General features: G+C 33.9%; 1 protein-coding gene across 1 annotated transcript in view; it reads right to left on the bottom strand.

The window, feature by feature from the left end:
• The window catches only part of LOC123703224 (multiple C2 and transmembrane domain-containing protein), a 137612-nt gene that overhangs the window by 87449 nt on the left and 23732 nt on the right, over positions 1 to 26431 (bottom strand). The window contains exons 2-3 of the mRNA XM_045651158.1: positions 19878 to 19975; positions 218 to 375 (exon numbers count right to left, since the gene is read on the bottom strand). Coding sequence (XP_045507114.1) covers positions 218 to 375; positions 19878 to 19944 — 225 coding nt within the window. The 5' untranslated portion in view covers positions 19945 to 19975. The remainder of the gene's footprint in view (positions 1 to 217; positions 376 to 19877; positions 19976 to 26431) is intronic.

The raw sequence follows: 26431 nt of genomic DNA, 5'->3' as shown, positions 1-26431 counted from the left end.
TGCCAAGTTGTGTGGACAAACGACTTGGCCAACGATTTATGCCAAGTTAAGTGTATGTAGTCATACAGACGAGTTAATCTATCTACCTTCAAATTGCCAAAGATATGATGTCCTGTGTAAATACGCATCCCATGTCTTTTGCCTAGTGTTGTGCTAAACGACTTGGCCGACGATTCTTGCCAAGTGACGAACGCTTGTAAATAATAATATATTCTACCTTCAAATTGCTGAAAAAGTGATGCGTCCTGTGTACAACAGACAGTGGAGTGTGGTGGTGCGCGGAGCGGGCGCGGGGCGGGGACGCTTGCACCGGCGCAGCACATGACAGCTCTGATGCTGACTTGGATAGACGTCCGCTGAGAGCCTCGGATCGCTCTGAAAAAAAATTTATTTTTGTTTTGGTATCTACTTGCTTGACATTTGTGGCTAGAACAGGCTATGGCTGAAAAACAGAGGTGAAAGCACTCGCGTCCATATTATGCTGAGAGCTCTATACGCCTTTTTCGTGGTGTAATAAAAAAAATTCATGTATATTTTTTATGTTTTTTGATAAATTTATTTTTGTTTTGGTATCTACTTGCTTGACATTTGTGGCTAGAACAGGCTATGGCTGAAAAACAGAGGTGAAAGCACTCGCATCCATATTATGCTAAGAGCTCTATACGCCTTTTTCGTGGTGTAATAGAAAAAATTCATGTATATTTTTTATGTTTCTTTTTTACTGCGAAAAAAAGAATTCTAGTCTATTCAACTCTATATCATTCTCTAGCTAAATATATTTGTTGACAAAAAATCATATTGTAATATCGCTCTATAGGTAGAGTGACGAGAAAGGCATGTGACTAAGCAAACACGCTTTCGTATTTGTGGTATTATTTTATCCCTCTTAACATTTAGCAAGGTCACGGGCAGATTGAGTAATGAGGGTCAAATAATATAATCGCGTTAATTTACGTTGCTTATTATTTCGTTTCTACATAAACACTAACATTTAAATCTATATTATTAAGGAAATATTATAAGACATTTTTGTTTTTGACTTTATTTGCTACGATTTTAACTTAAAACTGCTACGTAGTTAGTAGGCTATAAGTACTTCATTTTTAGGCTATGTTACCGTAGTACCTTCAGTATAATACAAGTATTTTTTTTATCATTGAATGATTTATTTATCCGCAACTCACATAAACAACGTTTGGATTGGCAAAACAAACATGATCCAATCATTAAAAGAAAATAATAAATAAAATACACATTCCCCAAAACTCAAAACGGGACAAGACTTACGTAGGTATCTTTCTCGTTAAAAATACAAATCTATAGAAAGATCGTTAATATAAAATATGGATCCTCATCAAATTGGGTGGCTTCATTCCAAAGGTTTTGTTTATATAACGCTGACTCTCATTCCGCGTGTAAACGTTTGGGCTTAGAACAACCCTAAATATTTGTCTTTTATTACCTTCCATTCAAATAAAATTCCGCCATTCAATACAATACATTAACCTCACAAAACGTGCCAATTAGGACAACGTATAAAGCGCCTTATTCATGCATTTTGTAGGGCTGTCAATAATATATTTTTAAATGTAAAAAATACTGAAAACATTGCTTTCATATAAAGTATGTACCCTTCTTATATATGTTATTAGTTTTTATTTTTTTCCGTTAAATTAAGATACTACCTATTTGTAGTGCTACAGATTGCTCATATTTTTTTAATCCTATTAGTTACGGCAATGGGCTACTGCCTCCGTATTTATAACTAAGATTGTATATAATGGTTATTTATGACAATATTATGTACTGTTGCTATTTTATTTTAATTCAAATGTAAGAGAACGTAATAATTTAATTAATTAACATTATTTGAAAAAATAAAGACAATTATCGTTATCACTTATTCGTTTCAGAGGAACTCTGTTTTCTAGCAATTGTCAACCCTTGAATGACCCCATTGCAATAACCCAGTAAATTGCAATAGGCGTAAATACATGAATGGAATACTTGATTCTCTCATTCTAATTCAATGTGCGTGACAGAGATAGATATATACCAACATTCCAAAACGTGTAATAGCGAAAACCAAACAAATTGGGAATATTTGCTTACAAATTGCTTTCGCGGTTTGTATGTGAATTCATATAAATTACACATATTTCATATTGAATTTATATTTTTTGGTTTTTATGGCATTCAAATGCTTTATAAATATAAATTTATAAAGAATAGAAAAAATTCGATCACGAGGCGGGACTTGAACCCGCATCCTTCGCGCCATTCCGGGGCGGATGCCTAACCAACTCAGCCACTCGTGACCCGCCCGAGTAATCGAATTTATTCTATCCTTTCAGTTTTATGTGTCTAAAGGGACACAGCGCGCGCCATCTATTGAGATGATTTATCAACCATCACAACCAATATGAAGCACTTTTCAGTGAATACAATATTGTAACGATGGAACACGACCTTTTCTTGAATTTATATTTTTTGGTTTTTATGGCATTCAAATGCTTTATAAATATAAATTTATAAAGAATAGAAAAAATTCGATCACGAGGCGGGACTTGAACCCGCATCCTTCGCGCCATTCCGGGGCGGATGCCTAACCAACTCAGCCACTCGTGACCCGCCCGAGTAATCGAATTTATTCTATCCTTTCAGTTTTATGTGTCTAAAGGGACACAGCGCGCGCCATCTATTGAGATGATTTATCAACCATCACAACCAATATGAAGCACTTTTCAGTGAATACAATATTGTAACGATGGAACACGACCTTTTCTTGAATTTATATTTTTTGGTTTTTATGGCATTCAAATGCTTTATAAATATAAATTTATAAAGAATAGAAAAAATTCGATCACGAGGCGGGACTTGAACCCGCATCCTTCGCGCCATTCCGGGGCGGATGCCTAACCAACTCAGCCACTCGTGACCCGCCCGAGTAATCGAATTTATTCTATCCTTTCAGTTTTATGTGTCTAAAGGGACACAGCGCGCGCCATCTATTGAGATGATTTATCAACCATCACAACCAATATGAAGCACTTTTCAGTGAATACAATATTGTAACGATGGAACACGACCTTTTCTTGAATTTATATTTTTTGGTTTTTATGGCATTCAAATGCTTTATAAATATAAATTTATAAAGAATAGAAAAAATTCGATCACGAGGCGGGACTTGAACCCGCATCCTTCGCGCCATTCCGGGGCGGATGCCTAACCAACTCAGCCACTCGTGACCCGCCCGAGTAATCGAATTTATTCTATCCTTTCAGTTTTATGTGTCTAAAGGGACACAGCGCGCGCCATCTATTGAGATGATTTATCAACCATCACAACCAATATGAAGCACTTTTCAGTGAATACAATATTGTAACGATGGAACACGACCTTTTCTTGAATTTATATTTTTTGGTTTTTATGGCATTCAAATGCTTTATAAATATAAATTTATAAAGAATAGAAAAAATTCGATCACGAGGCGGGACTTGAACCCGCATCCTTCGCGCCATTCCGGGGCGGATGCCTAACCAACTCAGCCACTCGTGACCCGCCCGAGTAATCGAATTTATTCTATCCTTTCAGTTTTATGTGTCTAAAGGGACACAGCGCGCGCCATCTATTGAGATGATTTATCAACCATCACAACCAATATGAAGCACTTTTCAGTGAATACAATATTGTAACGATGGAACACGACCTTTTCTTGAATTTATATTTTTTGGTTTTTATGGCATTCAAATGCTTTATAAATATAAATTTATAAAGAATAGAAAAAATTCGATCACGAGGCGGGACTTGAACCCGCATCCTTCGCGCCATTCCGGGGCGGATGCCTAACCAACTCAGCCACTCGTGACCCGCCCGAGTAATCGAATTTATTCTATCCTTTCAGTTTTATGTGTCTAAAGGGACACAGCGCGCGCCATCTATTGAGATGATTTATCAACCATCACAACCAATATGAAGCACTTTTCAGTGAATACAATATTGTAACGATGGAACACGACCTTTTCTTGAATTTATATTTTTTGGTTTTTATGGCATTCAAATGCTTTATAAATATAAATTTATAAAGAATAGAAAAAATTCGATCACGAGGCGGGACTTGAACCCGCATCCTTCGCGCCATTCCGGGGCGGATGCCTAACCAACTCAGCCACTCGTGACCCGCCCGAGTAATCGAATTTATTCTATCCTTTCAGTTTTATGTGTCTAAAGGGACACAGCGCGCGCCATCTATTGAGATGATTTATCAACCATCACAACCAATATGAAGCACTTTTCAGTGAATACAATATTGTAACGATGGAACACGACCTTTTCTTGAATTTATATTTTTTGGTTTTTATGGCATTCAAATGCTTTATAAATATAAATTTATAAAGAATAGAAAAAATTCGATCACGAGGCGGGACTTGAACCCGCATCCTTCGCGCCATTCCGGGGCGGATGCCTAACCAACTCAGCCACTCGTGACCCGCCCGAGTAATCGAATTTATTCTATCCTTTCAGTTTTATGTGTCTAAAGGGACACAGCGCGCGCCATCTATTGAGATGATTTATCAACCATCACAACCAATATGAAGCACTTTTCAGTGAATACAATATTGTAACGATGGAACACGACCTTTTCTTGAATTTATATTTTTTGGTTTTTATGGCATTCAAATGCTTTATAAATATAAATTTATAAAGAATAGAAAAAATTCGATCACGAGGCGGGACTTGAACCCGCATCCTTCGCGCCATTCCGGGGCGGATGCCTAACCAACTCAGCCACTCGTGACCCGCCCGAGTAATCGAATTTATTCTATCCTTTCAGTTTTATGTGTCTAAAGGGACACAGCGCGCGCCATCTATTGAGATGATTTATCAACCATCACAACCAATATGAAGCACTTTTCAGTGAATACAATATTGTAACGATGGAACACGACCTTTTCTTGAATTTATATTTTTTGGTTTTTATGGCATTCAAATGCTTTATAAATATAAATTTATAAAGAATAGAAAAAATTCGATCACGAGGCGGGACTTGAACCCGCATCCTTCGCGCCATTCCGGGGCGGATGCCTAACCAACTCAGCCACTCGTGACCCGCCCGAGTAATCGAATTTATTCTATCCTTTCAGTTTTATGTGTCTAAAGGGACACAGCGCGCGCCATCTATTGAGATGATTTATCAACCATCACAACCAATATGAAGCACTTTTCAGTGAATACAATATTGTAACGATGGAACACGACCTTTTCTTGAATTTATATTTTTTGGTTTTTATGGCATTCAAATGCTTTATAAATATAAATTTATAAAGAATAGAAAAAATTCGATCACGAGGCGGGACTTGAACCCGCATCCTTCGCGCCATTCCGGGGCGGATGCCTAACCAACTCAGCCACTCGTGACCCGCCCGAGTAATCGAATTTATTCTATCCTTTCAGTTTTATGTGTCTAAAGGGACACAGCGCGCGCCATCTATTGAGATGATTTATCAACCATCACAACCAATATGAAGCACTTTTCAGTGAATACAATATTGTAACGATGGAACACGACCTTTTCTTGAATTTATATTTTTTGGTTTTTATGGCATTCAAATGCTTTATAAATATAAATTTATAAAGAATAGAAAAAATTCGATCACGAGGCGGGACTTGAACCCGCATCCTTCGCGCCATTCCGGGGCGGATGCCTAACCAACTCAGCCACTCGTGACCCGCCCGAGTAATCGAATTTATTCTATCCTTTCAGTTTTATGTGTCTAAAGGGACACAGCGCGCGCCATCTATTGAGATGATTTATCAACCATCACAACCAATATGAAGCACTTTTCAGTGAATACAATATTGTAACGATGGAACACGACCTTTTCTTGAATTTATATTTTTTGGTTTTTATGGCATTCAAATGCTTTATAAATATAAATTTATAAAGAATAGAAAAAATTCGATCACGAGGCGGGACTTGAACCCGCATCCTTCGCGCCATTCCGGGGCGGATGCCTAACCAACTCAGCCACTCGTGACCCGCCCGAGTAATCGAATTTATTCTATCCTTTCAGTTTTATGTGTCTAAAGGGACACAGCGCGCGCCATCTATTGAGATGATTTATCAACCATCACAACCAATATGAAGCACTTTTCAGTGAATACAATATTGTAACGATGGAACACGACCTTTTCTTGAATTTATATTTTTTGGTTTTTATGGCATTCAAATGCTTTATAAATATAAATTTATAAAGAATAGAAAAAATTCGATCACGAGGCGGGACTTGAACCCGCATCCTTCGCGCCATTCCGGGGCGGATGCCTAACCAACTCAGCCACTCGTGACCCGCCCGAGTAATCGAATTTATTCTATCCTTTCAGTTTTATGTGTCTAAAGGGACACAGCGCGCGCCATCTATTGAGATGATTTATCAACCATCACAACCAATATGAAGCACTTTTCAGTGAATACAATATTGTAACGATGGAACACGACCTTTTCTTGAATTTATATTTTTTGGTTTTTATGGCATTCAAATGCTTTATAAATATAAATTTATAAAGAATAGAAAAAATTCGATCACGAGGCGGGACTTGAACCCGCATCCTTCGCGCCATTCCGGGGCGGATGCCTAACCAACTCAGCCACTCGTGACCCGCCCGAGTAATCGAATTTATTCTATCCTTTCAGTTTTATGTGTCTAAAGGGACACAGCGCGCGCCATCTATTGAGATGATTTATCAACCATCACAACCAATATGAAGCACTTTTCAGTGAATACAATATTGTAACGATGGAACACGACCTTTTCTTGAATTTATATTTTTTGGTTTTTATGGCATTCAAATGCTTTATAAATATAAATTTATAAAGAATAGAAAAAATTCGATCACGAGGCGGGACTTGAACCCGCATCCTTCGCGCCATTCCGGGGCGGATGCCTAACCAACTCAGCCACTCGTGACCCGCCCGAGTAATCGAATTTATTCTATCCTTTCAGTTTTATGTGTCTAAAGGGACACAGCGCGCGCCATCTATTGAGATGATTTATCAACCATCACAACCAATATGAAGCACTTTTCAGTGAATACAATATTGTAACGATGGAACACGACCTTTTCTTGAATTTATATTTTTTGGTTTTTATGGCATTCAAATGCTTTATAAATATAAATTTATAAAGAATAGAAAAAATTCGATCACGAGGCGGGACTTGAACCCGCATCCTTCGCGCCATTCCGGGGCGGATGCCTAACCAACTCAGCCACTCGTGACCCGCCCGAGTAATCGAATTTATTCTATCCTTTCAGTTTTATGTGTCTAAAGGGACACAGCGCGCGCCATCTATTGAGATGATTTATCAACCATCACAACCAATATGAAGCACTTTTCAGTGAATACAATATTGTAACGATGGAACACGACCTTTTCTTGAATTTATATTTTTTGGTTTTTATGGCATTCAAATGCTTTATAAATATAAATTTATAAAGAATAGAAAAAATTCGATCACGAGGCGGGACTTGAACCCGCATCCTTCGCGCCATTCCGGGGCGGATGCCTAACCAACTCAGCCACTCGTGACCCGCCCGAGTAATCGAATTTATTCTATCCTTTCAGTTTTATGTGTCTAAAGGGACACAGCGCGCGCCATCTATTGAGATGATTTATCAACCATCACAACCAATATGAAGCACTTTTCAGTGAATACAATATTGTAACGATGGAACACGACCTTTTCTTGAATTTATATTTTTTGGTTTTTATGGCATTCAAATGCTTTATAAATATAAATTTATAAAGAATAGAAAAAATTCGATCACGAGGCGGGACTTGAACCCGCATCCTTCGCGCCATTCCGGGGCGGATGCCTAACCAACTCAGCCACTCGTGACCCGCCCGAGTAATCGAATTTATTCTATCCTTTCAGTTTTATGTGTCTAAAGGGACACAGCGCGCGCCATCTATTGAGATGATTTATCAACCATCACAACCAATATGAAGCACTTTTCAGTGAATACAATATTGTAACGATGGAACACGACCTTTTCTTGAATTTATATTTTTTGGTTTTTATGGCATTCAAATGCTTTATAAATATAAATTTATAAAGAATAGAAAAAATTCGATCACGAGGCGGGACTTGAACCCGCATCCTTCGCGCCATTCCGGGGCGGATGCCTAACCAACTCAGCCACTCGTGACCCGCCCGAGTAATCGAATTTATTCTATCCTTTCAGTTTTATGTGTCTAAAGGGACACAGCGCGCGCCATCTATTGAGATGATTTATCAACCATCACAACCAATATGAAGCACTTTTCAGTGAATACAATATTGTAACGATGGAACACGACCTTTTCTTGAATTTATATTTTTTGGTTTTTATGGCATTCAAATGCTTTATAAATATAAATTTATAAAGAATAGAAAAAATTCGATCACGAGGCGGGACTTGAACCCGCATCCTTCGCGCCATTCCGGGGCGGATGCCTAACCAACTCAGCCACTCGTGACCCGCCCGAGTAATCGAATTTATTCTATTCTTTCAGTTTTATGTGTCTAAAGGGACACAGCGCGCGCCATCTATTGAGATGATTTATCAACCATCACAACCAATATGAAGCACTTTTCAGTGAATACAATATTGTAACGATGGAACACGACCTTTTCTTGAATTTATATTTTTTGGTTTTTATGGCATTCAAATGCTTTATAAATATAAATTTATAAAGAATAGAAAAAATTCGATCACGAGGCGGGACTTGAACCCGCATCCTTCGCGCCATTCCGGGGCGGATGCCTAACCAACTCAGCCACTCGTGACCCGCCCGAGTAATCGAATTTAAAATATAAATTCCAAAAAATATAAATTCAAGAAAAGGTCGTGTTCCATCGTTACAATATTGTATTCACTGAAAAGTGCTTCATATTGGTTGTGATGGTTGATAAATCATCTCAATAGATGGCGCGCGCTGTGTCCCTTTAGACACATAAAACTGAAAGGATAGAATAAATTCGATTACTCGGGCGGGTCACGAGTGGCTGAGTTGGTTAGGCATCCGCCCCGGAATGGCGCGAAGGATGCGGGTTCAAGTCCCGCCTCGTGATCGAATTTTTTCTATTCTTTATAAATTTATATTTATAAAGCATTTGAATGCCATAAAAACCAAAAAATATAAATTCAAGAAAAGGTCGTGTTCCATCGTTACAATATTGTATTCACTGAAAAGTGCTTCATATTGGTTGTGATGGTTGATAAATCATCTCAATAGATGGCGCGCGCTGTGTCCCTTTAGACACATAAAACTGAAAGGATAGAATAAATTCGATTACTCGGGCGGGTCACGAGTGGCTGAGTTGGTTAGGCATCCGCCCCGGAATGGCGCGAAGGATGCGGGTTCAAGTCCCGCCTCGTGATCGAATTTTTTCTATTCTTTATAAATTTATATTTATAAAGCATTTGAATGCCATAAAAACCAAAAAATATAAATTCAAGAAAAGGTCGTGTTCCATCGTTACAATATTGTATTCACTGAAAAGTGCTTCATATTGGTTGTGATGGTTGATAAATCATCTCAATAGATGGCGCGCGCTGTGTCCCTTTAGACACATAAAACTGAAAGGATAGAATAAATTCGATTACTCGGGCGGGTCACGAGTGGCTGAGTTGGTTAGGCATCCGCCCCGGAATGGCGCGAAGGATGCGGGTTCAAGTCCCGCCTCGTGATCGAATTTTTTCTATTCTTTATAAATTTATATTTATAAAGCATTTGAATGCCATAAAAACCAAAAAATATAAATTCAAGAAAAGGTCGTGTTCCATCGTTACAATATTGTATTCACTGAAAAGTGCTTCATATTGGTTGTGATGGTTGATAAATCATCTCAATAGATGGCGCGCGCTGTGTCCCTTTAGACACATAAAACTGAAAGGATAGAATAAATTCGATTACTCGGGCGGGTCACGAGTGGCTGAGTTGGTTAGGCATCCGCCCCGGAATGGCGCGAAGGATGCGGGTTCAAGTCCCGCCTCGTGATCGAATTTTTTCTATTCTTTATAAATTTATATATATTTCATATTATCAATTTTTATCAGTCATATTTATAGCAAAAAGCTGAACCGTCTTCAAATTGTAAAACTAACCCAAATTTAAACAGGACTACGTGGGAGGCACATATAAAATATTTAGATTTCCGCCCGCGGCTTCGCCCGCGTTTGCAAAGGAAAACCCGCATAGTTCCCGTTCCCGTGGGATTTCCGGGATAAAAACTATCCTATGTGTTAATCCAAGTTACCCTCTATATGTGTACTAAATTTCATTGTAATCGGTTCAGTAGTTTTTACGTGAAAGAGTAACAAACATCCATACAAACTTTCGCCTTTATAATATACATGTATATCATAGGCAATCTAATATACATGCAAATATACATGTATATTAGATTAGATATAAGATAACCTACTTTAGAATAAAAATGAATAAAAAACTTCTAAGTTAAAAAATGCCTAAATAAATTAATAAGTCGTTGGAAACGCACCTAATTATAATTACAGAAGATCTTGAGACGATACAAATGATTAACATCTCTACATCTTCTGTGTGACGAGCTTAACTATAGCAAACACAATTAAAAGTAGGTAAGTATATGACTGAAGTATACATTACAACTTACAATGTACTAAAAGCAATACAAGAACTCGAACACTTGAGAATTTAACTTTTAAGACCAATTTGTAAGGCGTGAAATTTTCAGAAGCAATTTCTTACAATCTTTGGAAACTTTTGCTGTAAATTTTAAGCGCACACACATTGTAATAAGCGCACACACGGTAATACATTTCAAACAATGTGTTGGTAATAAAGATTTAAAGAACTTATTATATACCTATGGGTCTCTACTCTCTACAGATTATAATAAATCTAACATTTGTTTAAACTATAACCTTCTGTCTTTATAGAGATAGTATTTAATAGTGTTTTAAACATTATAGTAATTATGATACACAAGTGGAAAAAATGGTAAAAAGTAAGATAACAAAAAGATAAGTAAGATAAGATAATCAATAAGATTCAAGTTTGAATTCTGTTGTAGATATTGATTAATAAAATATGCACATATACAAATTAAAGACCTATTTTCCATAACCGCAATATTATCATCTTTAAAACAATAATTGGTACTCTACTAAAATTAAATAAATTTATATCACACTGACAATATGGCCGTTCTAACGTAAATAATTAATTATAATAATTAATTAATTAATCAACGATTTATTCGTATGTAAAATACTTTTGTCTAGCTTAAAAACTTGAAGCAATATAAAAGCAGTTAAGATGATGAAAAGTAAGTAAAATTAAGACTACAATTAACATTAGATAAATTTAGTATTCAGACCAATTAACACTTTAATTACATAGCTACAAATACTTTAACAAATCCGTCAAGTCCTATTATTATCTTTTATAAGAATTAATCATTTAAGTTAAATCCTTTATAGGTATATCTAATTGAGAAGCTTATTTCGTTAAAAGCGTTCAGTTTCGAGATCCTAATGAGTTCACAGACGTTAAAATACTTGTAATAAATATTCATGTTACTTGTAGAGTGCTTTAGATCATTATCATATAAAATAACTAGCCTCCCGCCCACGTCTTCGCCCGCCTACTTAAACCACTTACTTGTACTTTAATAATACGCACCTATGTTTATTTAAATATATATTAATCATACAAATAAACATTCCTGATATATCTATAAATAGAAACAATATAACCAAAGTACTAAAAAAACACAACCAATTAGCGTAGAGAAAACTTCTTTTTACGCAAGCTGCTGTAAATTTCCCCTAAAATTTCATAGTCAGTATATTATTTTTATTATCTATAGTTTAACCAACCAAGACATTTTTGCATAATGCCCTTATCTGTAGCTACTATGTTCCAAGTTTCTTGTAAATCAGGTTCTGGGTTTTTGTATTGGTAGCTTTTTATTTATTATGAAAAAGGTTAGGCTGAAAATGTGTTGTACTAAATTGAGGTCGCCCATGTAAGTTATTTACAATTTAAGTGGGTTGTAGTAAGAAACGTTGTTATTGTTATTAAACCGATAAATTGTATGATTTAAAATAACACTTACTTTCTTGTTTTAGTTTTCTCGAAGGAAATCTAAAAATAAAACGAAAAAAATATATCCTCTCCATTTAAAAGTTGGTTAAAAATGACAGAAATATACGTACCACAAACTACTTTATTACCTTATCTATGTTTCCCAAGTTTATGTTCTCATTATAAGTTATAGCTTCAATGTAAAAACTCATTAGCTCTTACATTATATATTTTATTTTTCCTTTAAAACGTAGAAAATATTGAGTCTTTACCTTTATTAATATACTTACTGCTCTATTCATCATCTAATTACATTTTCACTGTTTATTATAATGATACTTTCTATTCCCAATGAATTTAAGCTATATATCTAGGTATATGTATAATTAATTGATAAATAGGTATTAATTTTTCTTATCCTTCGTTACAATCTATACTAATATTATGAATCTGAAGAGTTTGTTTGTTTGAACGCGCCAATCTCAGGAACTACTCGTCCGATTGGAATAATTATTTCGGTGTTAGATCATTTATCGAGGAAAGCTCTATCATCATATCATAATATCATCTAGGCTATAAACCATCACGCTAAGACCAATAGGTTCGAAGCAATGCGGGTGAAAACGCAGGGCACGGCTAGTTATTTTAAAAATGCTTGAAAAAACAAAGAAATGATATTTATAAATATAAGTTAAAAATTGTACAAATATTTTCAAAACTCAAGAATAATTAGTTCGAAAGAACGCGAGAATATTAGAAAGCTTTTCACGCACGTTATCTTCCAAGGTTCTCATAACGAAGCTATCTCAAATAGAATCTCAATAATGTAAGAAATAAATATGACAATGAATTCACAAAACATACTTAAATTCGAGTACAGATGCTACAAATAAAACGAAAAGAAATAACATTATTTTAGTCTACTTTGTGGTAACAGGACCTCATAAATAAGTATATTTTATACAGAAATATCATATTCATAACTGTTGTTACAATTTCTCCACATGCAAGGTTTCTTTTCAAATGAAATGAAGTATAAAAAATATGTTTATTGTTTTCGTTTAACGGTGCGTTTACATCAAACGAACATAGAGCTAGAGCAAGAGCATTATTTCGTGATCTTAGTGTAAACGAAAACTCGTGTTCAATTATTCAGTATTAGAACATTGCATAGAATCTTTTCGAATGCACTAAGAACAACGAAATAATGATCTACGCTTGTTTACACTAAAATAATTTGACATAGTGAGGTTAGAATGCGCATTCGCTTGTTTGATGTAAAATGTAAATGCATCCTTAAAAGAAAGCATGTCGTTTGTTTAATGTAATGTATTTCCTGGTATTTCATTGTATAGCGTTGTGAACGATGCGTGAAGTAATTGAACACTTATTTTTTCATTACAATTTACTATACGTAGTTATGTGAATGAATTTAATATTATGTATTTTGTAGAACACATAATGATGTTATACTAGTGAATAACAATAAAAGTACAATATTACCAGCAAACTCTATTATTCGGCAGAAGATATATTTATTTTCTTCAGGCAAATACGTTTAGTATGTTCTAGTGTTTGATCTTACACCTGTATTATACATTTATCAATTAAAGACTTTTTAACGGTTTTTAAACGTTAAAATCCATTAAAAAACTTTAATTTCCAAACACGTTTATTCATCCATTTCATGCAAAAGAGCTAGCCTATATTATACTCTAAAAGCAACATGATAATAATCTAAAAATATAACATAGTAGATTCAATTTTCGCAAGCCTGCAATCCCAGTTCACGTGAATAAAATATCTCCTTTTAGATAAGGTCCAACCTCGCCTGAAAATCTGGACATCATGAAAGAGTACAAAATACGTAAGATACCTAAGTCGGAAAATTCGAAAAGTACATGTGTCGTGTACGGAAGTCTCTCGTTGATTTTTATTTGGTCAAATATGCACAGAAAATAAATATTGTTAAATTTAAAGCCTGGTTCCTATTGAAGTGTCAGACATTGAAACGATATCAGGTTGCTAAATTCTTGACCCCATATTTTTCCCGTAGTTTCATATTCTGAGACAAAAATCATTTTACAATGTGTGATATTTTTCACACTTTTTCAAATACTGTAATCTCCTAGCTAAGCTAATATTCATAGGGGAGTTCCTAAACACATTTTGTTTCGTTTTCTATGTAATGTAATGTGGATGATTATCATTTAATACCTTCCAAATTATGTTTAGTTCTTTTTTATACCTTATCTTAAATGAATTTTATACCGTATAAGAAACTAGCTTTCCGCCTGCGGCCTCGCCCGCGTTTTCAAAGAAAACCCCGCATAGTTCCCGTTCCCGTGGGATTTCCGGGCATAAAACCTAGCCTATGTTGCTCAGTGAAGATGCAGTTTTCTAATGGTGAAAGAATTTTTGAAATCGGTCCAGTAGTTTATGCGTGAAAACCATACATACATACATAATTACAAACCTTTCCTCTTTATAATATTAGTATAGATACCTACATAAGAAATATACGCATGAAGCTCTCTTATCTTTACTTTAAATTAAGCCCGAAAAATAGGACAGATTGGGTTCACCTCCGCATTTTACAAAGAGGCTTTTCTGAGATTTGTTTATCACGAATTTGTTTTGTGTTTAAGCTTCCTTTATATGTCAAGAAGTGGGTATTCTCGTGGGTATTTTGGTTTTCAATACGCGATAAAAATAATTGTATGGTATACGCTCAGTGTTATATATTTTTAAACCTTACCTTTATAATATATAATACAAACCTAAGTTTCAATACAAGGACTGTAATATTCAAAGAGTAAAGCTTGTCGTAGAATACAGATGAATGACGTTGCAGTTGACGTGAAGATTCTATAATAAGGTAATGTTTTCTGGTTTTATATAAATATTCTTTATTCTATTATGAATAAATGAAACCAAAACGCAACCTTTGCACGTCCCTTTCTTTGAAAAATATGTAATTTTAATATCCTGTCTGTAATGGCGTACAGTAAAGCATACTATAAAATTTATTCTACGAATGATGAAATGACAAAATAAATATACTAGAATTTATGAGGTTTCAATATAACTGAATCAGTTGTAGAAAAGAAGTAGGTAAACTATGTTAACTTCCTGTCGTATTTTGTATTGCAACAAATTTCTTGCTCGAATAACTTCGTGAAGAATGTTACATTTAGAAATAGTGACTGAAGTTAAAAATGAAAGCAATTTCTAGAACGGTTCATTGTAATATATAGGTCGTTAAAAGGATTAAACGCAATGATATTTCATGGGATAAAATACTATGTGACTTGTTGAGTAAGAACTACAGTCGCTTGCACAAATCAACATTTTTTAAATTCCTTATTAAGTTTGTAAGTGCGTTTATTCAACACGCCATCGCGTGTTAAACAGGGTTTAACCTACCGACACGTATTTGCTTCGTGAATTACTCGTGTTTTATAATTTTAAATTATTTTTATGATTGTACTATAATCTGGCTATTTTTAAAGGTTATTTCGTCAAGGATATTCGTCATAGTTGTTGAGTATTTTTTTACAAGTACAAATATAAGATACAATATGTTAATCGGAATTTTAGACACTGCAGCTTTTTTAATAGACCGCGTTCGCGCATGCATTGGTGGAAACGTCGACATAGGTTACACGCTCAGTCTGGCGTCAGTTCAGTCCATCAGTCTGCTCAGAATGACGGGAGAATTATCGTCTAACCGGTTGACTGACGGACTGATGGTTCAGAATACCCGTGTTTTTCATCCATCATTCTGGCATCAGTCTAAGCCGGATCAAACTGATGGACTGAACTGACTCCAGACTGAGCGTGTAACCTATGAATAATGGGTCATGTCCAGGCTCCACTGCCCAAATGTACTACACTTACATTACACAACAATGTTTTCTGACGTATTGAATCAATACAAGCTCCTTTTTTCAATTCCCTTATGCCCACAATTCATCCCGACTCCTCTTGACCTAATTCAAAACAACTATGAAATTTTTAATAATAATAAAAAAATAAAAATAAATATATCTTTATTTCACAACCTCAATTATTACAATTAATAATTTTACATTGTACATTGTAGATGAACATAAAACCTAAAGGAAATGTTCAGTGGTTTACCTACATTTAATTAACATTTAAATAAACCTACGTCATGTTCATAAAAAGGTTTACTAATTTAACAGTAACCTGAATATGATCTACAATCTACATAACTAAATTCTTAGTTAAACATACACTTAAATATACCCGACCGCCAGTTAATTATAATATGTGTCTAACAAAGTATGAGAGAGTATATTTTGCATTGTAATTTCATCATTGTTAGTTTTCCTTCCATTGTATGAGTAAGATAATTAGGTAGCTTTTGTTTTAATAACATTGTCTGAATTAATTTTGGATTTGATTTAAATGGAATCTCAATGACTAAAGAGAAGATGTTCAGAATAATGAATACTAAAACAATATTCTGTTCAGTAATCTAAGGCAGTTATCAAATTAAATTTTGATGAACCCAAAAATAGAATGAAGTCGAAAAATTTTATTATCATCGAAGTAAAATATTTTTACTTTTTAAACTGACCGGTTGGCTAAGTTGGTAGTGTCCCTGCCTTCCAAGTCAGAGGTCGTGATTTCGATTCCCACCCAGGACAAATATTTGTGTGATGAACATAGATGTTTGCCGTGTTTGAGTGTTAATTATCTATATAAGTATTTATTTAAAAGTAGATACATATATTATGTATTAAACAGCCATTTGGTTTCCATAACACAAGCGAAAGCTTAGTATGGGATCAGATCGTGCCTTGTGTGAAAACTGTCCTGAAATATATTTTAAACATTTAACTTTTTGACATTGCATAATAATAAAAATGAAAAGTATTTGATTACTTAACTTAGATAGACAGAATTACTAAATGAATTGCAAAAACCTTATATTGGGTTAAATTCAAAAGAAATCAAGCGTAGGTACATTAGGTTTAAATAGGAAATTACGTTTTGTAATAACGTTTCTTTCTTTAAATGCTCGAAAGGCTTTAAGTAATTGCGTTCTACTTTATACAGTTGAAGCCAAATATATACATATGTACATATATGTATATCGGATATATAAGTAAAGTAATCCTTTTTATCGCTGTATCTTTTAAAAAGGCTTATGTCATTCTATACTTATGCAAATACTTATAATATGGCTTGACTTATTGCTGCTCTTACGCTATTTTGTTACAATAATAAATTTCATTGTTCGGGGTTTATTTCTTAAATAGCTATCCGTCTAGCTCCGATGGATCAGTGTGATGTTCGTAGGTACTAAAATTGTATAGTGATTGTAGAATTTAAAGTATTTGGACGATAAAACATATTCTATCGCTTTCTATATTATTTTTCAGCTCTGAAAATGTAAAAGACGGAGGGATTATAAAATAATGATTTAATCTAAAGGGTATGTTTAAATTTATATTGAAGAAGAAAAAATCCAGACAACAGAGGAAAGTAATGGAATTTTCTTTAACGAGTTACAGGCTACAGCTGCGTTCGCGCCTCACTGCATTCTTAAGAAAAGATAATAAGAATTTCTTATTATCTTTATAGGGTTAGGCAACCCTATAAAGATGCTAATTAGATTCAATCCTATAGGATCTCTTATATAAATATCTATTTTAAAAGTAATAGTTACAACTATTTATAATCATCTGCTTGTAGATGATATATAGATACACTTGTTTACCATTCTTTAGTATCTAGAAAGTGTTGGGTTTTTATTATATAGACACCTTATCATGATATTCTACATTACAATTAAAATTCTCTCTATAATTTTATAACAGTTTTGTTAACTCTATTGTGAGTAAGTTTTATAACTCAAATAAGAAGCAGTCTACAAATACAACTATGCCAACTCTAAATTACATTATAACTTCTGTTGTCAGTTTACGTAATTTCTACGAAACATTTCGTAGCGGCTTACATTTAATCGACTACGAAACACAACGTTTATCCATTTACTCGTTACATACAATAAACAGTAATTCGCTACGTTACCAATGTATTCTTTGATTATTTTAACGCGGAGCGCTACGGCGTAGCTGTTTTGCTACGCGTAGCAATCGCTTGTAGCTATCGAGCGTAAATGTGCGGTAGACCATTGCGAAATCTATAAAGCATAATGGATTGAACGTTACACTATTTTATTCAATGGCTTTTATTTAGATAATTAAATATAACATTAATAATATAAATGGATGCTTAGATCTTTAAAACTACAGAACATTTTTAATACGGTTTTATACGTAGAGTAGAAACAGGAAGGTTTTAATATAAAGTTAAGTGTAAGTAGGAGAGTTAGTTATATATAAACCCCATATGCAGATTCAAAATATTTCAAAGTTTAAAAGGGTATAGCAATCTACAAGGTTACGAGAGAGAATTTACAATCACAAGAAGTCACAAGTCACAATAGGAATTAATTGATTGTTCTTGATTAAAAATATTATATTTTGAATTAATTGAAGAGAATTACATCTCAGTTTGTTATGAAATTAATTAGAGAACGTTGTATTTGTAACGCAACATATGCAAAATACGAGTGACAAGGGAACATGTAAATAATTAATTGTTAGTTATGATGTGGTAAAGGAAACATTGTGCAAACTGCTCCTTAATTAATAAGACTTTGCACCAAAATAGCTTATTGCATGAAACATAATATAGACATCGCTTGGACACTTGGTAAGAATTATTCATCAATATTGTAAGATATTCTCCAAAAAACAAAAAAGTTAATAGATCGATATTATTAAAATTAGACAATGGTCCAATGTTGTATATTACACTGTCCAGATAATGTTTAATATTCTGTACATGGTATTATAATATACAAAAATATAAATAATACAGATTAAAAATGAATAAAAACAGATACAGATAACATAAACGCCAATTCGTAAATATCAGATAATTTGCGGATAAATAAATTGGACTGGTACATGTGACGTGATGGATTGAGGTTGTAATAAAGTATTGTTCCACGTGAAATTGAGCTAACAGAATTTTTGACAAGTTTGAATGATCGGTTAAACTTTCTGCCTGTACGTCAACAAAATGAATTGGTGGCTATTAGCTTGAGTGGCGCCCAAATTACTAGGGACAGTTGTCATATTTAGGACGTTAATTTTTGGTAGTTAGTGGCTATGACTTAATATTAAGTTTTCAATGTGTTTGTTGATTTTACGATTCATAAGAGAAGCGAGCGTGTGAACAAATAATACATTCGTGCCAAGGGTTTGATTTTTAATATTTTATGACAATTTTTAATCTCCTTTTTTTTATTTTCAAGTATTTTCGTTTGCTATGAAGGATGTGACAAAATACAGACTTTGACTTATGTTCCTGTGTCCCCTAGCTGGGGCAGAGGGCATCCACAGTGCAATGCAGACAAAATACAGGTCTTCTGAAATTTCTTCTATCCGCCGTCTTTTAGGATGTTTATTCATAATCGCCATAATTGCGCCGTAAACATCGACGATCATTTATTGGGCCAACGCTGCTCGATGTGTAGATGGCCAACGCGTAACCTACGCGTAGCAGAACAGCTACGCCGTAGCGCACCGCGTTAAAATAATCAAAGACTACATTGCTAATGTAGCGAATTACTGCAGTTCATTGTATGTAACGAGTAATATTTAATCAATACTTGATATTTTAATATAATCTGTGCCAATCTTGTGCCAATACTCACTTGGTTGCGGCGAATGTTTCTTGGACATATCGTCATTAAGACATCTTTTGCAGATGCATGACGTCATTCACATGCGGTCGGCGCACCATCGGAAGATTCTGAAAAAATAACATTATTTTATGAATTTCCAACCGACTTCAAAAAAAGAGGTTCTCAATTGAACTGTGTTGATTGATTGTTGATGACGAATTTTCGACTGGGTGAACCGATTTTGATGATTTATTTTTGTCTGAAAGTAGTGCTATCCGGTTGGTCACATTTTAGTTTTGTCAACTTCAGACTATTTCCGGGCGATTTAGTTTTTTGTTATAAAAAAATATCTATTACCGTTTTATTCACGATTGTTCTATAGAATTCTAAAATAGCAGTCAAAGGCTTCTATAAAAATAATATCTATTAGCGTTTTGCAAGAATTGTACTCGTAATTGCTTCTAGAAGTTTCTTTACAGTCAAAGGAAAATTTCTATACTATTCTAATATCTCAGTCAAAAAGAAGTTTCTATAGAATAATATTATTAGAGTGAGCGACTATTAAATGTTATTTCAGTTCAGTTGAACTCCATAATATTATTTATTGTACTTTGAACTCCAGCTGTTATTTATATTATGACGTTGAAAATGGTAATCATATTACTAATAATAAACGCGATAGTTTGTAAGTATGGATACAGTAAAATGTTTGTTACTCTTGCACGTAAAAACTACTAGACTGAATTGGATGAAACTGTACAAGAATATAGGTCATCAGAATAACACATGCTATAGATATTGATTTTGCACACGGATGCGTCCGCGGATAAAACCTCCTGGCCTTGAAATAAATGTATTTTAGTTCTTTCTATATTTAAGGTTAAAAGGTGAATGATTATATAGCAAGTTCGTTGGTTCGCAAATGACTTGCTGATCGAAAAAGCAATTTTTGAAATTAAATTTCTACAAAAGAAATGAATTACCTAATTCCAATTTGATGAATGTAAATATAAAAACTGGGGCATAGGTCGATTTTTCATACAAAAATTCCAAATATGTAGTACCTACCTAATGGTATTGAAATAATTTGTTATCCAGAAATAACCAACACTTTTTACAGTGATTCGAATATTTATATGGAAAAACTATTTCAACTCAATCCATACTAATATTATAAATGCGAAAGTAACTGTGTCTGTCTGTCTGTTACTCAATCACGTCTAAACTACTGAACTAATTTTCATGAAATTTGGTATGGAGATATTTTGATACCCGAGAAAGGACATACGCTGCTTTTTAACCCGGGAAAATGACGCAATCCCGGAAATCCCACGGGAACTATGCGGGTATTTCTTTGACTGCGCGAGCGAAGCCGCGGGCGGAAACCTAGTTCTAAATAAAAATTTAAAACAGCTCATTCATATCAACAAGAGATTATAATAATAATTTTCTAACACGAAAGGCCTCACGGAATAAAGTGCTATGATAAATTGAAGAGTCCCTTAGGGTTACCCCTTCAAATTAATATTCTTTGCGACTTTTTCTATTTAATAAAGTGCCTGGTATTTGCATTTTAATCATTTTAAATTATTGAACAATCCATACTTAATCTATACTGTTATTTAATTATATTATAATCTCTTTATTTATAATATTATAAAGCTGAAGAGTTTGTTTGTTTGTTAGATAGTCCATTTATCGAGAAAGCCTATCCAATTATCCATACTAATATTATAAACGCGAAAGTAACTCTGTCTGTTACTCAATCACGCCTTAACTACTGAACCAATTTGCATGAAATTTGGTATAGAGATATTTTGATACCCGAGAAAGGACATAGACTACTTTTTACCCCGGGACATAGGATAGGTTTTATCACGGAAATCCCACGGGAACGGGAACTATGCAGGTTTTTCGTTGACTGCTCGGGCGAAGCCGCGGGCGGAAAGCTAGTAGGCTGAATATCATCACACTAAGACCATCAGGAGCGGAGCCACGCGGGTGAAATCTCGGGGCGCAGCTAGTGCTATATATGTATAACGAGCGAAGCCGAGGCAAGCCGCTAGTTATACATGAACATAATAAAATGATTATTTTGTTATATTGTATGTTGTGTATATATACATACTACTTGTATATATACAGTATAAGCTTTGATTGAGCTTGTAAAAGTTATAAGAGCTTTTAAGCGAAAAGCTTGTTGTACTAAAGCATTATTGTTATTGTGCCCTGTGGTTAAGCCTTGTTAATCCATTATATCGTATACAAAACAGTTATTATTTTGTATAACCTTATTATATTGTGGTTTGTTTATAAAATAATGTAAATAATAAAGATCTTACATCTACATACTATAAGATGTTATCATCACTACATAGTATAAAACAAAGTCGCTTTCTCAGTCCCTATGTATGCTTAAATCTTTAAAACTACGCAACGGAATTTGATGCGGTTTTTTTTTTATAGATAGAGTAATTCAAGAGGAAGGTTTTAGTGTATAATTTATTAGGTTTTAGACAAAGCGGGCGAAGCCGCGGGCAGTAAGCTAGTTGTACATAATTTGTACACATTGTTTATGAATACATGGTAAATACAAAAACAAAACATGAAATTCAATATTCGTAGAACACGTTAATTTTATTTGACGTAAATATTACACGGGGTGTAATAACTGAACCTACTAATTTACAACTATATAATTGAACATTCTATATATAATATTAAAAATATATCTATACTATTACTATAAAGCTGAAGAGTTTGTTTGTTTGAACGCGCTAATCTCAGGAACTTCTGGTCCGATTTGAAAAATTATTTAGGTGGTAGATAGCCTATTTATCGAGGAAGGCCGAAACTAACAGGAGCGGAGCAATATGGGTAAAATCGCGGGGCACAGCTAGTGAGGTTGAGGTATATAATACAGCAGTTCTGTGTCACCACAAAGTAATAACGCAGGCCATGTTTCATTGTATCGTGACTCAAATATTTATAAGGCAAGTCGTCACGAATTTTGTTAAGGACGCTTGCACGCAATACAATGTTATATTGAAGTTTAATTTTCACAGTATCAGAAATAAATGCAACTTACACCATTAGACAAGAACTAAATGTTTAAGTATAAATTATTTTAATTGTTTTATATTTGTATCGATGACTTTTTACTTATTAGTAGATAGAACCTTGAAAGAGACATTGCCTAATATAACGATAAATGTTATACTTAGGGGGAAATAAATATATTCATGAATACGAGTGAAAAATAATCAAAACTATATATTTAATACAGTTGATGTGACTAAAAATGAATTTTCTTTTTGTATTAATATCTTAATAGTAGCGTGTTAATACTTATAATATGTATAAGTTACCATAAATTATAATTTATTTGAAAAACAAAACATTTTGATTGAAAATTCGACGAAACTTCAAACAAAAACAATTCACAGCTCAACTTGTATTTTCAACAGAATAAAACTAAAGTTATATTTAGTTCAAACAATAATTTTAATACCACGAAGTTTCTAATTAGTGGTTATGGTTTGTTTATAACATAAATTGTTGGTCTGGCACTTGTCTGGCATATATTATTTTTTCTGAAATAATATACATGTCAGACCAACTATAATGAAACCCACTTATTTATAAAAGCTCAAATATAATAAATAATATAGTTATAAAACACGCTATAAATTCAGGAAATTATTGCATTGATACTGATCGTTGATAATTGTGCAGAGTTTGAAAATCTGTTCATTTAAAGTGAGTCAAAATCGAACTCTAAAGGAGACGGTTATATACAAAGATACAGGTGAAGATAAATCATATTGTATTAAATATTCGGTTAAGTTATAGCCCTACGCCCGCGGCTTCGCCCGCGTTTTCAAAGAAAAGCCCGCATAGTTCCTATTCCTGTTGGATTTCCGATATAACTTATCCTAACTTTGACTAACACATATATGTGTTACCCTCTGTTACCCTCTATGTGTGTGTCAAATTTCATACTCGTTCATTGCGTGAAAGAATAACAAACATATATATCAACTTTCGCATTTATAATATCAGTATGATTTTTTCTAACAGAAGTGTAACACATGCAGTCGTTAATTACCAACAGATACGTTGCACAGTCTTTAGTTAACTTACTTCTTATTATTAGCTAAGTATAAGAAACAAGAAGAAAATTGCTTCGTATGCTATTGCATTCTCTGTCTTTTACCACAATTCAATTTACTACCGCTAAAAGGTCCCTCGGTTTGTATTTATTCTATTCACATATGCTTTTAACTCAAGTTCTGAGTACACTGATGGATTTCAGAACTATAGGATTCTTGAATAAGTAATGTCTGCAAAAAATTCAATGAGAATAGTTGTATACTCTCTTTTATAATAAACTAGCAAACCGGGCGAACTCCGTTTCGCCACCAGAGACACCTTTTCTTTGCTATACTTAAACCTCACGGAGCCCGAGACCTTTCCAACGAATGCAAAACCGTGGAAATCGGTTCGTGCATTCTGGAGTTATAGCGTCAGGAAGGAAAACCCGACTTATTTTTATATAGTAGAAAATAGAAATGCCTTTTTATTTTTTTATGTGTTTGTTTGCTTAAAATATCTGTCTTTCTGTACCCACTGTTAAAGAATGATATAGCATTGCGTCTACGGGCTCTTGAAATAAAAGTATCTACTTTTTACCCGTGGTCCTTCCCAGTTCCCTGTCATGCTTTGACCAATATAAAGACTGGATTAGTAATAGAGTCTAGTGATCTTGACTTTATTGACAAATATATACTACATTTAACAGGTCTTTAAAAGGAAATAAATGTTTATAAAATAATAAATCACTAGTTTTCATAGCTTACATAGCTCTATCGATTTGCATTTGACCGTTTTTTTCACATGGCAGCAATTTATTTGTACCAAAAAAACTCTTTTCATGTTTTATGTTTTTATACGCAGAGACTGGGACCACAAAACATTGATCTGAAATGATATTGCACAGTTTTATAGCCATAATATTATTTTACTTTTGCGATTTATTTCCCTGCCTATAAAAAATATTTAAGACGTGAAATTCATAGAAATATTTATGCAGTATATTTGAAATTTTTCGTTATCTACGTTTGATCCAATTGCAAGTGTACATTTTTAAGTTATTAACAACTGTCGTATACATCTAGCAAAGAGCATATTCAAGCTTGAACATGACTGTACAAAGGTAGGGCTTATAAAATAGAGACCCAACTTCGCTTTGATAAACAAAAAAAACCTTGCAAAGGTTTTCTCTTTTTTTCTGAATGAGTGTGGTTTCTTCGTTAAAACGAATAGAAGGTTTTCACAAGAAAACTAGCTTTTGCACGCTGCTTTGCTCTCGAATTCCAAATCTACACTTTTTTCCAATCCAACTGAAGATACATAAAAAAACATTTAAATTGGTCCAGCTATTTAGGAGCAGTTTGATGATAAACACAAGAAATGTAATAGTTAAAGTAAAAAAGCCACATCGTGAAATTCTTGTTACAGCTCTAATGAAAACGGACACGAAGTTTTCTGTCAATCATAGAAAGACGACATAGCGAAATTCGTGGCTAAAATAATATTCAGCAACGTGTTGTAGCAATGAAGAAAAGCCGTGACGCTTAAGCCATAATTGGTAAAAACCAAACACACTTTTACCCTAATAAAAGAAACTTTGAATCACTCGAACAGTCATACAAAAATAGAAATAGTTTCAATACATCTACGCTACAATAGATCTGAGTGTCATCAATTTTCAAGCATCGGCAATCGGCACAATAACGTCGACCATTCAAAATATGGGTATGGCCCTTCGATCGTATGGCCACTTATATATGAATGAATTCTATACATTGTGAATTGGTGAAAACCTTTTGAGAACGCAAATCTATGATTAATCTATACTTAATATTATAAAGCTGAAGAGTTAGTTTGTTTGAACGCGCTAATCTCGGGAACTACTGGTCCGATATGAAAAATTATTTCGGTGTTAGATAGCCCATTTATCGAGGAAGGCTATAGAGGCTATATCATCTCGCTAAGACCAACAGGAGCGGAGCACTGCGGGTAAAACCGTGGAGCACAGCTAGTGCGCTAGTGCGTGGATAAAATAGTTTTAATTTTATAATGAATCAAATTGATGTACAAAATGTATAATACTGAAAACCCTGATAGTTTCTGTATTTAGGTATGTGGTAATGAAGTTAGTTATAACTTTCAGATCAAACGAAATATAATGATTTCAGTTTAGAACTTTGTAGACACTAAAATATACAAAGTTAAGTTATATGTAAATTCTATAATATTTCAGACTAATATTAGTTTTATTAGAAACAAATCCAATGAATTTGACTTAACTATAGGTAATGAAGGTAAACATAATTTACTCAAACATCGCATTCATTAACTAAAAGTTATTATTTGATCATCTATACATATAATAAATCTGTAGAAGGGTCAATTCTGTACATTGAAAATATTGAAAAAATAAATAGCAGGGGGTGTTACTGGATCGATACCAAAACCAAATATGTGATTAAAAAAATTTTTGTCTGTCTGTCTGTCTGTCT

Source organism: Colias croceus, chromosome 25, assembly GCF_905220415.1.
Source record: "Colias croceus chromosome 25, ilColCroc2.1".
NCBI lineage: Eukaryota > Metazoa > Arthropoda > Insecta > Lepidoptera > Pieridae > Colias > Colias croceus.
Note: the sequence above shows the minus strand (reverse complement) of the source record. Positions and strands in the feature narration are given on the sequence as shown.